Source organism: Corvus hawaiiensis, chromosome 10 (genome assembly GCF_020740725.1).
Source record: "Corvus hawaiiensis isolate bCorHaw1 chromosome 10, bCorHaw1.pri.cur, whole genome shotgun sequence".
NCBI lineage: Eukaryota > Metazoa > Chordata > Aves > Passeriformes > Corvidae > Corvus > Corvus hawaiiensis.
Genome location: NC_063222.1, coordinates 4,394,961 through 4,406,824, shown reverse-complemented (window position 1 = coordinate 4,406,824; position 11,864 = coordinate 4,394,961). Strand labels below are relative to the sequence as shown.

Below are 11,864 nucleotides of genomic sequence, written 5' to 3'. Positions count from 1 at the left end.
GGTAGCCGCAGCCAATGGGCAGCGGCTCCCGGAGGGCGGGAAGGGCCGTCTCTATGGTGCCCGCGGCGGAAGCCGGAAGTGGCGGCGGCGGCGGCGATGGCGATGGCGGCGGCAGGGCCGGTGCGGCTGTGGGTGCGCACGGAGCCGTTCCTGGTGGGAGCGCTGCCGGCCCCGCCGCCCGCCCGCCTCACCCCGCACTACCTACGCAAGGCGGCCGCCTACGCCCGCGCGCGGGCGGACCAGGGCTGCTTCCCGCGGCTGCGCTGGCCCTGCTGGCGGCACATCGCGTGCGGGAAGCTGCAGCTGAGCCGCGAGATCGCCTGGCTCTACTTCGAGCTCTTCCGCGGCCTCCTCGGGCCTGCCCCGCCCCTCCGCCTGCGCTGGGCCGAGGCTGAGGCGGCCTGCGCCAGCGCCGAGGAGCTGGAGCGGGAGCGGAGCAAGGCAAGAGCCCTGAGCCGGCCTAAGGCACGGGGAGCCCGGCCCCTGCCTAAAGGGGAGCCCGGCCCAACCTGACTCTTCTGTGTCTCTCCCGTGCTCTCCAGCTCTCCGTGGACACTCTGCAGTTCCTGCTCTTCCTGTACGTCCAGCAGCTGCACAAGGTTTCCCTGCGGAGGTCTCTGCTCGGGGACGAGTGGCCCAGCCCCAGGACCAAGTCTCCCAGCCTGACCGGGAAATCGGCGGGCGGGAATAAGGTACTCGTGCCTGTGGGATTCTCCGCCTGCAGGGGCTTCTTCGCTGTGGGGAGCTCCTTGAGGGGGCTTGGAAAGGGGCAGCTTTGTTCTTGGCAGGGTTTCACCCGTGGCAAAGTGTGAGCAAGGGTGCGGTTGCCGAATTCCTGTTCTGTAGTAAACGAAGTGAAGTTGGCGTGTTCTCTGCAGCTTATAAAAAGGTTTTCTAAAGTTTTCCGTGAGACTTTCCTGGAGTCCAAAGCCGACTGAAAATTCCCTGAGAGTCTTGGCAAGTCTCCCTTTAAGAAGCAACAGCCTCTTTGCTTTATTAGTCAAGCAGGAAGCTTTCCTCATGCTCATAGTGTGTTTCCCATGGTCCAGTGTGGGGTTTTGGATCCCAGGGTGTCCCCTGCCATCACCCTCTGTTTCTGAGAGGGGAGTTGGTTGTTCAGCTGTAGATCAGCCACGTGGAAACGCTGTTTCCTTTTAAAATACTGCCAGGTAATTAAGAAGGAGGGAGCTGGATGTGTCCCTGTGTGGGAGAATGGATTACACAATTTGCAGCCCTCTGTAAGGCCATGCACACCTCTGGAATTCTGGCACGGAGCAGGATGAGCTGATGAAATGCAGCTTGGGGCAAGCTGGAATCATGAAAAATAGGAGCTGGATAACTTGATGCTGAGCCATTGAACAAAGGTGGTGAGGAGAAGGTGTAATCACAGCCGTGTGTTCCTTCAGCAAAACTCAGCTTTGTTAAGCTCTGCCAGAATTCCAGTCTCCTGGTTTGTTTTTTTTTTTGGGGGGGGCTGGAGCCTTTTAGAATTTGAAATAAGGGTTCTTTCAGAGGGTTTGGTTTATTGGTGCACTCGCTGGGGAGAAATGACCCTCTGCTTCTTATCCTGGAAGGCAGCACTGAATCCTGGCCGCAGGTCTGGCCCAGCCGCAGGGATTTTCCAATGGAGCAGCTCCAAGACCTCGAGTGTCAGTTATTGATTTGTTTCCTGCCTTCCAGTGCCAGCAGGAGCGGCCTGGATTTGTCTGGGATTGTAGCAGAGCCTGGTGCTGCTGTCTAGAGGGAAATACGTGGTGTTGGAGCTGGAATGAAATGTTTTATTTTGAGTTTCTGGGGGGAGGTGTCTCTCCATCTTCGGAAGAGCAGAGCAGGAATGAGCACTGTGTCTGACTGGATTTCCTTCTTTTAGCAGCATTCTAAGCAAGGACTTGTGTATATGATGTCCAGGGAGCTTCTCAGCTCCCAGAACTCACCCCCTTTGTGTGTTTTCCAGAACTGGAACGACCAGGAGCACCTTGCCTTTGTGCAGAGTCACCTGTTGGATATGTTGGAGCTGCTGCTCCAGCCCGAGCAGCTCTCAGCCTCTTCCCATTCCAGCTGCAGCAGCCTGGTGTCCTACGAAGCCGTGTGTGCCCTCAGCTTCCTGCTCGAGGGCACCCACAGCAATTCCCGCACGGTCTGGCCCCTCCACGAGCTGGCCCTCAGGCAGCCCTGCCAGGGCCACAATGGGTATTCCAAGGTGGCCCAAGCCTTCTCCCTGCCCAAGCTGGAGAGCTGGCTGCGCTCCTCCCTCACCGCTAATCCCTTGGGAATGACTGTCTGCCTCAAGGCTGGGAAGAAGCTGGCGTGGGCACAGCAAGGTGGGAAGAACTGCTGGGAAGTTGGTCTTAGAAGGACAGGAGTGTGGGGGGAATGGGGATGTGGGGAGGAATGGGGATGTGGGGAGGAATGGGGAGGAATGTGGGGGAGGAATGGGGATGTGGGGGAGGAATGGGGATGTGGGAGGGAATGGGGATGTGGGAGGGAATGGGGTTGGGGGGGAATGGGGATGTGGGGGGGAAATGGAGGTGTGGAGGGGGAAATGGGGATGTGGGAAGGGAATGGGGATGTGGGGGGGGAAATGGGGGGAACTGGGATGGGGGAAGGGGATGGGGAGGGGAAACAGGAGTGTGGGGGGGAATGGGGATGGGGGAAATGGGGGTGTGGGGGAGGAATGGGGAGGAATATGGGGGTAATGGGGATGTGGGAAGGAAATGGGGATGTGGGGGGGAATGGGGAGGAATGTGGGGGAGGAATGGGGATGTGGGAAGGGAATGGGGGTGGGGGGAAATGGGGATGGGGGGAATGGGGATGTGGGGGGGAAATGGGGATGTGGAGGAGGAATGGGGATGTGGGGGGGAGGAATGGGGATGTGGGGGGGAAATGGGGATGTGGAGGGGGAAACGGGGATGTGGGAAGGGAATGGGGATGTGGGGGGGAAATGGGGATGTGGGGGGGAAATGGGGATGTGGAGGAGGAATGGGGATGTGGGGGGGAGGAATGGGGATGTGGGGGGGAAACGGGGATGTGGGGGGGAAACGGGGATGTGGAGGGGGAATGGGGATGTGGGAAGGGAATGGGGATGTGGGAAGGGAATGGGGATGGGGGGGAATGGGGATGTGGGGGGGAAATGGGGGGAACTGGGATGGGGGAAGGGGATGGGGAGGGGAAACAGGAGTGTGGGGGGGGAATGGGGATGGGGGAAATGGGGGTGTGAGGGAGGAATGGGGAGGAATATGGGGGTAATGGGGATGTGGGAAGGAAATGGGGATGTGGGGGGGAATGGGGAGGAATGTGGGGGAGGAATGGGGATGTGGGGGGGAAATGGGGATGTGGGGGGGAAATGGGGATGTGGAGGGGGAATGGGGGTGTGGAGGGCAAATGGGGATGTGGAGGGGGAATGGGGGTGTGGAGGGCAAATGGGGATGTGGAGGGCAAATGGGGATGTGGGGGGGAAATGGGGATGTGGAGGGGGAATGGGGATGTGGGAAGGGAATGGGGATGTGGAGGGGGAATGGGGATGTGGGAAGGGAATGGGGATGTGGGAAGGGAATGGGGTTGGGGGGAAATGGGGATGTGGGGGGAAATGGGGGGAACTGGGATGTGGGAAGGGGATGGGGAGGGGAAACAGGAGTGTGGGGGGAATGGGGATGGGGGAAATGGGGGTGTGAGGGAGGAATGGGGAGGAATATGGGGGTAATGGGGATGTGGGAAGGAAATGGGGATGTGGGGGGGAATGGGGAGGAATGTGGGGGAGGAATGGGGATGTGGGAAGGGAAGGGGGGTGGGGGGGAAATGGGGATGTGGAGGGGAAATGGGGATGTGGGAAGGGAATGGGGGTGGGGGGGAATGGGGATGTGGAGGGGGAATGGGGATGTGGGGGGGGAATGGGGATGTGGGGGGGGAATGGGGATGTGGAGGAAATGGGGATGGGCAAAATAGAAATATGTAGAAATACACAGAAATATGGCAAATGGAAATATGGAAAAATAGAAAGAGAAGTATACGGAAATGTAGGAATACATAGAAAGATACAGAAATAGAAATACAGAAACACAGAGAAATCAGAAAATAGAAATGTAGAAAGTTAGAACTACAGAAATGAATTCAGGAATACAGAAAAAGAAATACAGGTGAATAGTATAAATAAAATTTAGGAAAAAAAAAACCCCAAAACCCAGAAATGGGAACTCGGCTGCTGTTGCTGATCAGGGATCTGGCAGTGGGGACCTGGTCTAGGTTTCCTTGTCTCCAATCCAGCCCCTCTCCTTCAGGGACATGGCAGTGGAGCCAAGGCCCTTTCCCCCTTAGGATAAGGAATTTAACTCCATGTTTTGTCTCCCTGGTGCAGGATCCCAAGAGAGGCAGTGGGTTAGGGAGCATGGGGAAGGGCTTAAGGATTGTGTCCTAGAGGGAGCATTTCCCTTTTTAAAACCCACAATTCCTGCTTAAAGCTTGCCCTGAGGACCTTCCTGCTAAGCTGAGTCTTGTGTTCAGGAACAGGCTTGTGGAAGTAGAGGTTCCTTGCTCGGGACTGGCTGGAACTTGTGGGAGGCTTTGGCTGCTCCTAAGTAATCTTGAAGTGGTTTTGATCCTTCAGTGTCTCTGGGTTTCTGAAATTTCTGGTGCCTCATGCTGTTGACCTGCCCAGGAGGCATCGGGGGTGGTGTAACTGGTGTGACAAGTACCATCCTTGAACTTTGGGACTGATTATTTTCCCGGGGGATTGCTGGACCCTGAACTTTTGTGGGCTTTGTTTTGCAGTGGAAGGAACAACCAGGAGAGCCAAGATTGCCTGCAGTGCCCGGGTGGTGCCCGAGGTGTCCCCCATGGTGATCATGAGCCAGGTGTACAGGCAGACCCTGGCCAAGAGCTCGGACACTCTGGTGGGGGCTCACGTCAGAATCCATCGCTGCAACGAGTCCTTCATTTACCTGCTGTCCCCTCTGCGGTGAGTTTGGGTTCTCCTGGCACACAGCTGGACTCCCAGCTGACCATGAGCGTGTCCTGGGGGCCAGGAGGCCAATGGGATCCCTGGGGGGCATTAGGAGGAGCGTTCTCAGTAGGTCAGGGAGTGATCCTGCCCCTCTGCTCAGCCCTGTGAGGCACATCTGGGGTGCTGTGTCCAGCTCTGGGCTCCTCAGGAGAGACAAGGAGCTCCTGAGAGGCTCCAGGGGAGGGTGTGGAGATGAGGAAGGGACTGGAGCATCTCCCTGGCAAGGAAAGGCTGAGGGAGCTGGGGCTGTTTAGTCTGGAGAAGACAGGACTGAGAGGGGATCCCATCAATCCATGCAGAGATGTCCAGGGGGTGCCAGAGGGTGGTGCCAGGCTTTGTTCAGAGGTGCCAGCGACAGGATAAGGAGCAATGGCCATAAACTAAAACACAACAAGCTTCACCTCAGTATGAGGAAGAACTTCTTTCCCTGGAGAGTGGCAGAGCACTGCAACAGCTGCTGAGGGAGGACATGGAGTCTCCCTCTCTGGACACATTCCAAACCCACCTGGACATGGTCCTGCATCACCTGCTGCAGGTGACCCTGCCTTGGACTGGATGGAGGTTCCTTCCAACCCTGTTGGTTCTGTGGTTCTTTGGCAGATCCGTGACCATCGAGAAGTGCCGGAATAGCACCTTTGTCCTGGGCCCTGTGGAGACATCAGTCCACGTCCAGAGCTGTGACAACATCAAGGTCATCGTGGTTTGCCATCGCTTGTCCCTTTCGTCCACCACCGGCTGTACTTTCCACACTCTCACACCCACGCAGCCCCTCATCCTCTCGGGGAACCAGGCAGTCAGCTTTGCCCCTTTCCACACCCATTATCCCATGCTGGAAGACCACATGGCTCAGGTGGGCTTGGCCACTCTGCCAAACTACTGGGACAGCCCCATGCTGGTGTGCGGGGACAGCGGTGACACGAGCGTCTTCCGGCTCCTGCCCCCCTCGGACTTCTACACCTTTGTGATCCCCTTTGAGATGGAAGGAGACACCGTGGAGACACCAGGGGGGCTTCCCCCGGAGTACCAGGAGGTGCTGAGGCAGCGGGAGCAGAAGGTCCAGGTGTGGCAGCGCATGGTGAAGGAGGCAGGGCTGAGCAGGTGAGTGACCCCCAGGAAGGGCAGAGCTCGGCCATGTGGACAGAGAGGGTTGTTGGATGGGGTTCTACAGAAATCCTTGAAGGGTGGGTTGGGTTGTGTGAGCCATGTCTTGCAGGGCAGTCCTAGAGCATTAGGAATTAGCTATCCTGGGATTCTGCTTGATAAAGTGGGAAGAGTAATGCTCACAGGCATAGCTCAGAGTTGTAGAATCCCAAAATGCTTTGGGTCGGAAGGGACCTTAAAGCTCATCCTGTTCCACCCCCTGACATGGAACACCTTCCACTATCCCAGGCTGCTCCAAGCCCCGTCCAACCTGGCCTTGGACACTGCCAGGGATGGGGCAGCCACAGCTGCTCTGGGCAGTCTGTGCCAGGGCCTCACCACCCTCACAGGGAGGAATTCCTTCCCAATATCCCATCTAACCCTGCCCTCTGGCATTGGGAAACCGTTTCCTGTGTCCTGTCGCTCCAGTCCCTTCTCCAAAGTCCCTATCCAGATCTCCTGGAGCCCCTTTAGGCCCTGGAAGGGGCTCTAAGGTCTCCCTGGAGCCTTCTCTTCTCCAGGTGAACCCCCCCAGCTCTCCCAGCCTGGCTCCAGAGCAGAGGGGCTCCAGGCCCTGGAACACCTCTGTGGCCTCCTCTGGATTCTGGCAGCCCCACATCCTTGTCGTGCTGGGTATCCCAGAGCTGGAGGCAGCTCTGCAGGTGGGGCCTCACCAGGTGGAGTGAAGGGGGAGGATCCCCTCCCTTGCCCACGCTGCTCTGAAGGAGGTGCTGTCTCATGGTTGCATTTTCCCAGCTTGTGGGTTTCCAAGAAAGGCACTCCCAGATACTGCCGAGGGGAGGGATCCACCCTGGCAGTGGATTGGGCCAGGGCTGGGTGTGCACCCTGAGCTGCCTGGGGTCCCTCTTAGCCCAGCCTTCACCCTGGGATTGAAGCTGTGAATGACCATCCCAGCCCTTGCTGAGGTGAGCTGGGAGTGTGCACACGGATCACTGCAGCAGATCACCTGTGGGCAGTAGCTTTTAAATTCCTCTGGAGCAGATCACATGGAATCCTCTGCCCAGCTTCCTTGGCAAGCACAGAATGGGGATAAAACCCCTTTTCCAACATCCCTCTGTAAAGACTTGATGAGAACAAGTTTTCTTCCCTAAAGCATGCCTAAACTAGGGAGATTTTCTGTTCCCGTGTCAGTTGATGGCTGGCAAGGGGTGTGTGACTGGGTGCTGATAGCAGTGATCTTGGAGGAGTTTATCCTGTGGGAAACATGGAATAGGAAAGCATTCCTGTCAAGACTTCCCATTGTACCAGGCTGAGGAGTTCTGGCTCATTTGATGGCTCCTTGTTTTGGAGGAGCTCCCTGGGCTTCCCTTGTTCCTTCCTGGAATCCGGGTGCCTCTGTGCTGAGCAGAGAAGGTGCTGTTTGAAAAAGCACTTTGGGGAGAGGGAAAGGATTCCAGGGTGGGATTTTGCTACAGGAGGAGGGTGGCAGAGCAGTCATGACCCAGAAGTGGGGACAGAAAACCTTCCCAACTCCCAGCCCTGAATCTTCAGGTGCAGCAGAGAGGGAAGAGAATTCAGCCCTTGTGCTGGAGTCATCTGTTGTGTCTGTCAGCCTCACCCATGGTGCTTCCTGCTCCAGCTCTTGTTCTCCCAGGGCTGCTGCTTCCCACCACAGTTTTGGGAAGGTGTTTGGCCCGTCAGAACCTCCCTGTGAAAGAAATGTGAGGAAATAGGGATGATGTGCTTAGATTTGCCATCGTCTGCCACAGTCACAGGAGGCAAGAGCTCGCTGCTTATTCCATAAAAGGGGGAAAACTCTGGCAAGTTCAGAAGCTTGTTGAAAACAAACTGGGCAGCTGGCAGTGGGAAAAGTCTGTTGTCTCCTTCAGGCAGGGAAACAAGAAGGGAGACAAGTAGGAAGCTTAGAGCAAACAGGATATCAGGCTTGTAGGAAGAAAGAAGCTGCTGTGCTCAAGTGGGAAGGTGAAAGAGAGTGTTAGAAATAAGAAGACATCTTTCAAGAAGTTGAAGTTGTCTGATTGAGGAAAGTGGGGCAGAAAAAGAATGTAAATCCTGCCAGGCTGAAAGTAAAACCCCCGTAAGACAGGACCAAGAAGACAGCTTGAGGAGCAACTTGCAAAAGCATAAAATCCTGTTTATTCATTTTCCGAGCGTATCAGACAGAAAGTCTTTCAGGGTCAGTAGCAGATCAAGGTAGAGAAAAAGCTCTTGGAGAAGATAAATCCACAAGGGAAGAAAGAAGTGACTGCTTTTGTGTTCACTGGGGAGGAATTTGGGTTAGTTTGTGTCCCAGAACCCTGGGGAATGGCTCAAATGGAAGAGAACATACAGACAGCAGCCTTAACTTAAAAAAAGGATGTGGATACATGGGACAGAACTGAATGGAACGGCCTGGATTGGAAGGGACCTTAAAAACCCAACCAGATTCCACCCCCTGCCATGGGCAGGGACACCTTCCACTATCCCAGGTTGCTCCAAGCCCTGTCCAGCCTGGCCTGGGATGGTTCCAGGGATGGGACAGCCACTGCTTCTCTGGGCACCCTGTGCCAGGGCCTCACCACCCTCACAGGGAAGAATTTCTTCCCAATGTCCCATCTAACCCTGCCCTCTGGCAGTGGAAAGCCATTCCTCCTTGTGCTGTCACTTCAGACTCTTGGAAATATTCTCTCTCCATCTTTCTTGTAGCTCCTTCAGGCACTGGAAGGCCACAATTAGGTCACCCCAAAGCTTCTCCTCTCCAGGCTGAACAATCCCAAATATCCCAGCTTTTTCTTAGAGGAGGGGTGCTCCATCCCTCTGATCACCTTCATAGTCTCCTCTGGAGCTGGTTTCCTGCTTTTCCCAGTACAGAATGGGGTCAGCACATCAAATTAGGAATGGGTTCAAAGCAAACCCACATAAAATCTCCAGAATACTGAAAAATGTTCATGTTTTATTGGTGTTCAGAAATGAATTGTGTAAACTACTCAACACCTGTGCCACCTTTGGCTTAAGAAATTCCAGATGTGAGCTGAACCCAGAGGGCTGGGATGCTGTTCCGGAGATGCTTTTGGGCATCTGACCAGTGCCAGTTAGCCTGAGCTGAGTGGCCCACCCTGTTACTGCTGGGCTGGCCAAAAACACCCCAAAAGTTGATAATGAGCAACGGGAACGATGTGAGGAGTGTTTATAGGTGCATTTTTTTCCCTGATCTCCATCCTCTCGGGTGCTGTGGGAACAGAATTTCGTGTCCTTAGTGCTTGAGCACTGGTTGCTAATCTTAGTTTTCTCCCTTTTCAGACAGTTTTTCAGCTGTGCTCTGAGGGGAAAGTGGAGGCAGCCCTGGAGCAGGGTGGTTGTGGTCGTGGGATGGGGAATTTTGTATGACTTCTCCAACTCCACCAGGTTCTGCCTTTGGGGTTCATTATCATCACATTCACGGGGTAAAAACCTTCTCTGGCTGTCCCTGCAAGGTTCAGGAACCAAGCCTGGCTCTTCCCGATACATCTGGAGGCTTGTTCGGATAGTGCAGAGGTGGCAGAAGTATAACACTGTAAAGAAATGTGATCTTTCCATATTTCCCTGCTGATGTTTCCATTTCAGGGATCAGAGGAAACAGTTCCAGACGTTGGTAGAAAACAAATTCTATGAGTGGCTGGTTCAGACGGGGAACTGGCAGCAGCTGGACAGCCTGGTCCCTCCTGCCATGGGCTGCAAGCAGGCAGCAGGATAACATTCCTGGGCAGGAGAAGGAAGGGGAGGTGAGTAAAAGGCCTCCTTCTCTTGCTTCTTCTCTCTCCTCAAGAGCTCTCCCATGTTTGTGTGCACAGCCGAGGCAGAGGTAGGAAAAGTAGGAGTCTGTTGAGGGAATGTTCTCCCAAGAGCCTGGCATTTGGGTTTAGTTCTTATTTTCCTGTCAAAACCCCTTTTCAGCTGAAATCTGTGTCCTCAGCACTGCCTTGTTGTCAAGTTTGATTTGTTGGAGGCAACTGTAAAGGATAAAAGGTATAAAAATGATTGGAATAGCTGCTCTTCCAAAGAAACTCTGTGTATTGATGTCTACCCATCTCAGTTTTTGCTAATGAGGATTGAGTGAGACTTTGGGTAGTTCTTTCAGTGAGACTTGGATAATTCTCACTTCCTCTTCCCAAGCAGAAGTGGTTTAGGAGCTGGAGACCTGCCCTTCTCGTGCTCTTCTGCCATGGCATGTTTCAAACCATTAAAAAGTTGTTTTATTTTTGATTTAGCCTTTGAATTCCCTTTTTCTTTGCTGGTGTTAGAAGTAAAATTGACTCCTTTTATTCTATTCCAGAGCTCTGGGAACGGGCAGTGACCCACTCAGCCCAGTTCTCATTAAGACTTTGTGGCCATCCCACCTGCACTCACTGGATCCGACACCCGGCTGCCTTGGGATTCCCTCACATTCCTGCCTTCCCAGGAATGTGCTGTAGCCATCCTGTTGGTGACTGAGAGGTGCTTGCCACTGGAAGAAGATGAAGTGTGCCTTGTTGCAGAGCTGTCACCACAGTTGGTGCCTGTGGTGAGCAGGTATCCAGCACACCAGGTTTCCTGGGACAAAGCTGGGTGCAGGCCCTGGGCATCACCTGCATCCTCATGGTACAAACCAGCTGTGCTGTTTCTATGAATGTGAAAAAGAAATGTTTAAATTTTTTGTGAATGAAATCCAACAGGTTTTTTTTTTTTTAATATGAATGTAGCACTTTTGTGAAGATGAATTTTTGTATATGGTTGCACTGTTTTGACAAATGTCAATAAACCAGAGTTGTTGGATAAACCTGCCATGTGTCCTAGGGAAGGGGTTTTACCTGTACAGCTGATCTCAGAGGGACACAGCATCTTTTATCTTAATGAATGTGAACCTGTCAGAGGGAGAAAGTGCTAATTTTTGAGGAAAGTGGGGCAAAAAAAGAATGTATGTCCTGCCAGGCTGGAAGTCAAACTCCTGTAAGCTTCAGCCATGGAGCTGAAGGCTTTGAAGGCTGTCCTGGCACAAGGTTTTGGTACAAGCCCTATTCCTATCTCATAATTTTCATAAAGATTACCAGCTTGAATAAGCACCATTCTCATGTGCTGGTGGGATGTGTTTTGGGGAGATGGGCTCATAGCTGAGCACCTAAATAAGCTTGGAAAATAGGCAAAGGCATTGCATGGATGAGTGGAGGCAGCAGCTGGTGGTGCCTTGGGAAGAGCTATCCAAGCTGAGAGCGAGGGGAAGGCACAGTGCTCTGGAGTGCACAGCCTCAGAATTCCTCTGAAGCTCTCCCTTGGCTCCTGGGCAGGCAGGTGAGGTGAGTTTCTTATATTTATTCTGTTGATGTAAGATGAGTTTATTCTATTTAACCAACCTCTAAGGAGGGATGTGCAAAGTGACCACAGCTTTGAGCCGTGAGCCTGCTGACAGAACCCAGCTCATGCTTGAACTCTGATCTTCAGCAATTAAAAACTAAATCAAGTGGCCTCAGTGAGAGCAACAGCTCTGGGTGATTCAAGGCTCCTAAAATGGGAAGAGGAGTAGCTGCTGAGCGTGTGTGCCCCGGGCTCTCCCATCTGCCTGCATTTACAGAGCTGCTGTTGCGAGAGTGCTTGTCCTGACAGATTTGAAAGAGGGGCTGCGTGTTTCGGGCGCTGCTGTGCCAAATTCGTGTCCCTTTGTCTCGCTAAGCCTTTGGGCTGGGGCACTGAATAGCTGCAGAGGTGGTTTTTCATCATGCACTGGCGGGGGGGTGGCTGTGGAAGCCAGCGATCC

General features: G+C 54.0%; 1 protein-coding gene across 1 annotated transcript; it reads left to right on the top strand.

The window, feature by feature from the left end:
• Window positions 1-90: 90 nt before the first annotated feature.
• Window positions 91-10,892, top strand: TBCCD1 (TBCC domain containing 1). Its single transcript, XM_048314449.1, has 7 exons — window positions 91-441; window positions 543-692; window positions 1,955-2,321; window positions 4,765-4,951; window positions 5,597-6,094; window positions 9,701-9,858; window positions 10,410-10,892. The coding sequence occupies exons 1-6, from the start codon at window positions 97-99 to the stop codon at window positions 9,828-9,830; spliced, it is 1,677 nt and encodes a 558-aa protein (XP_048170406.1). The 5' UTR covers window positions 91-96; the 3' UTR covers window positions 9,831-9,858; window positions 10,410-10,892.
• The last annotated feature ends 972 nt before the right edge of the window (window positions 10,893-11,864 follow it).

Bases quoted from the DNA above. Each gene is read 5' to 3' on its own strand.
- TBCCD1 (XM_048314449.1), top strand. From the start codon at position 97: ATGGCGATGGCGGCGGCAGGGCCGGTGCGGCTGTGGGTGCGCACGGAG. The intron at 442-542 runs GCAAGAGCCCTG...CGTGCTCTCCAG, and splicing joins TGGAGCGGGAGCGGAGCAAG to CTCTCCGTGGACACTCTGCA. The intron at 693-1,954 runs GTACTCGTGCCT...TGTGTTTTCCAG, and splicing joins AATCGGCGGGCGGGAATAAG to AACTGGAACGACCAGGAGCA.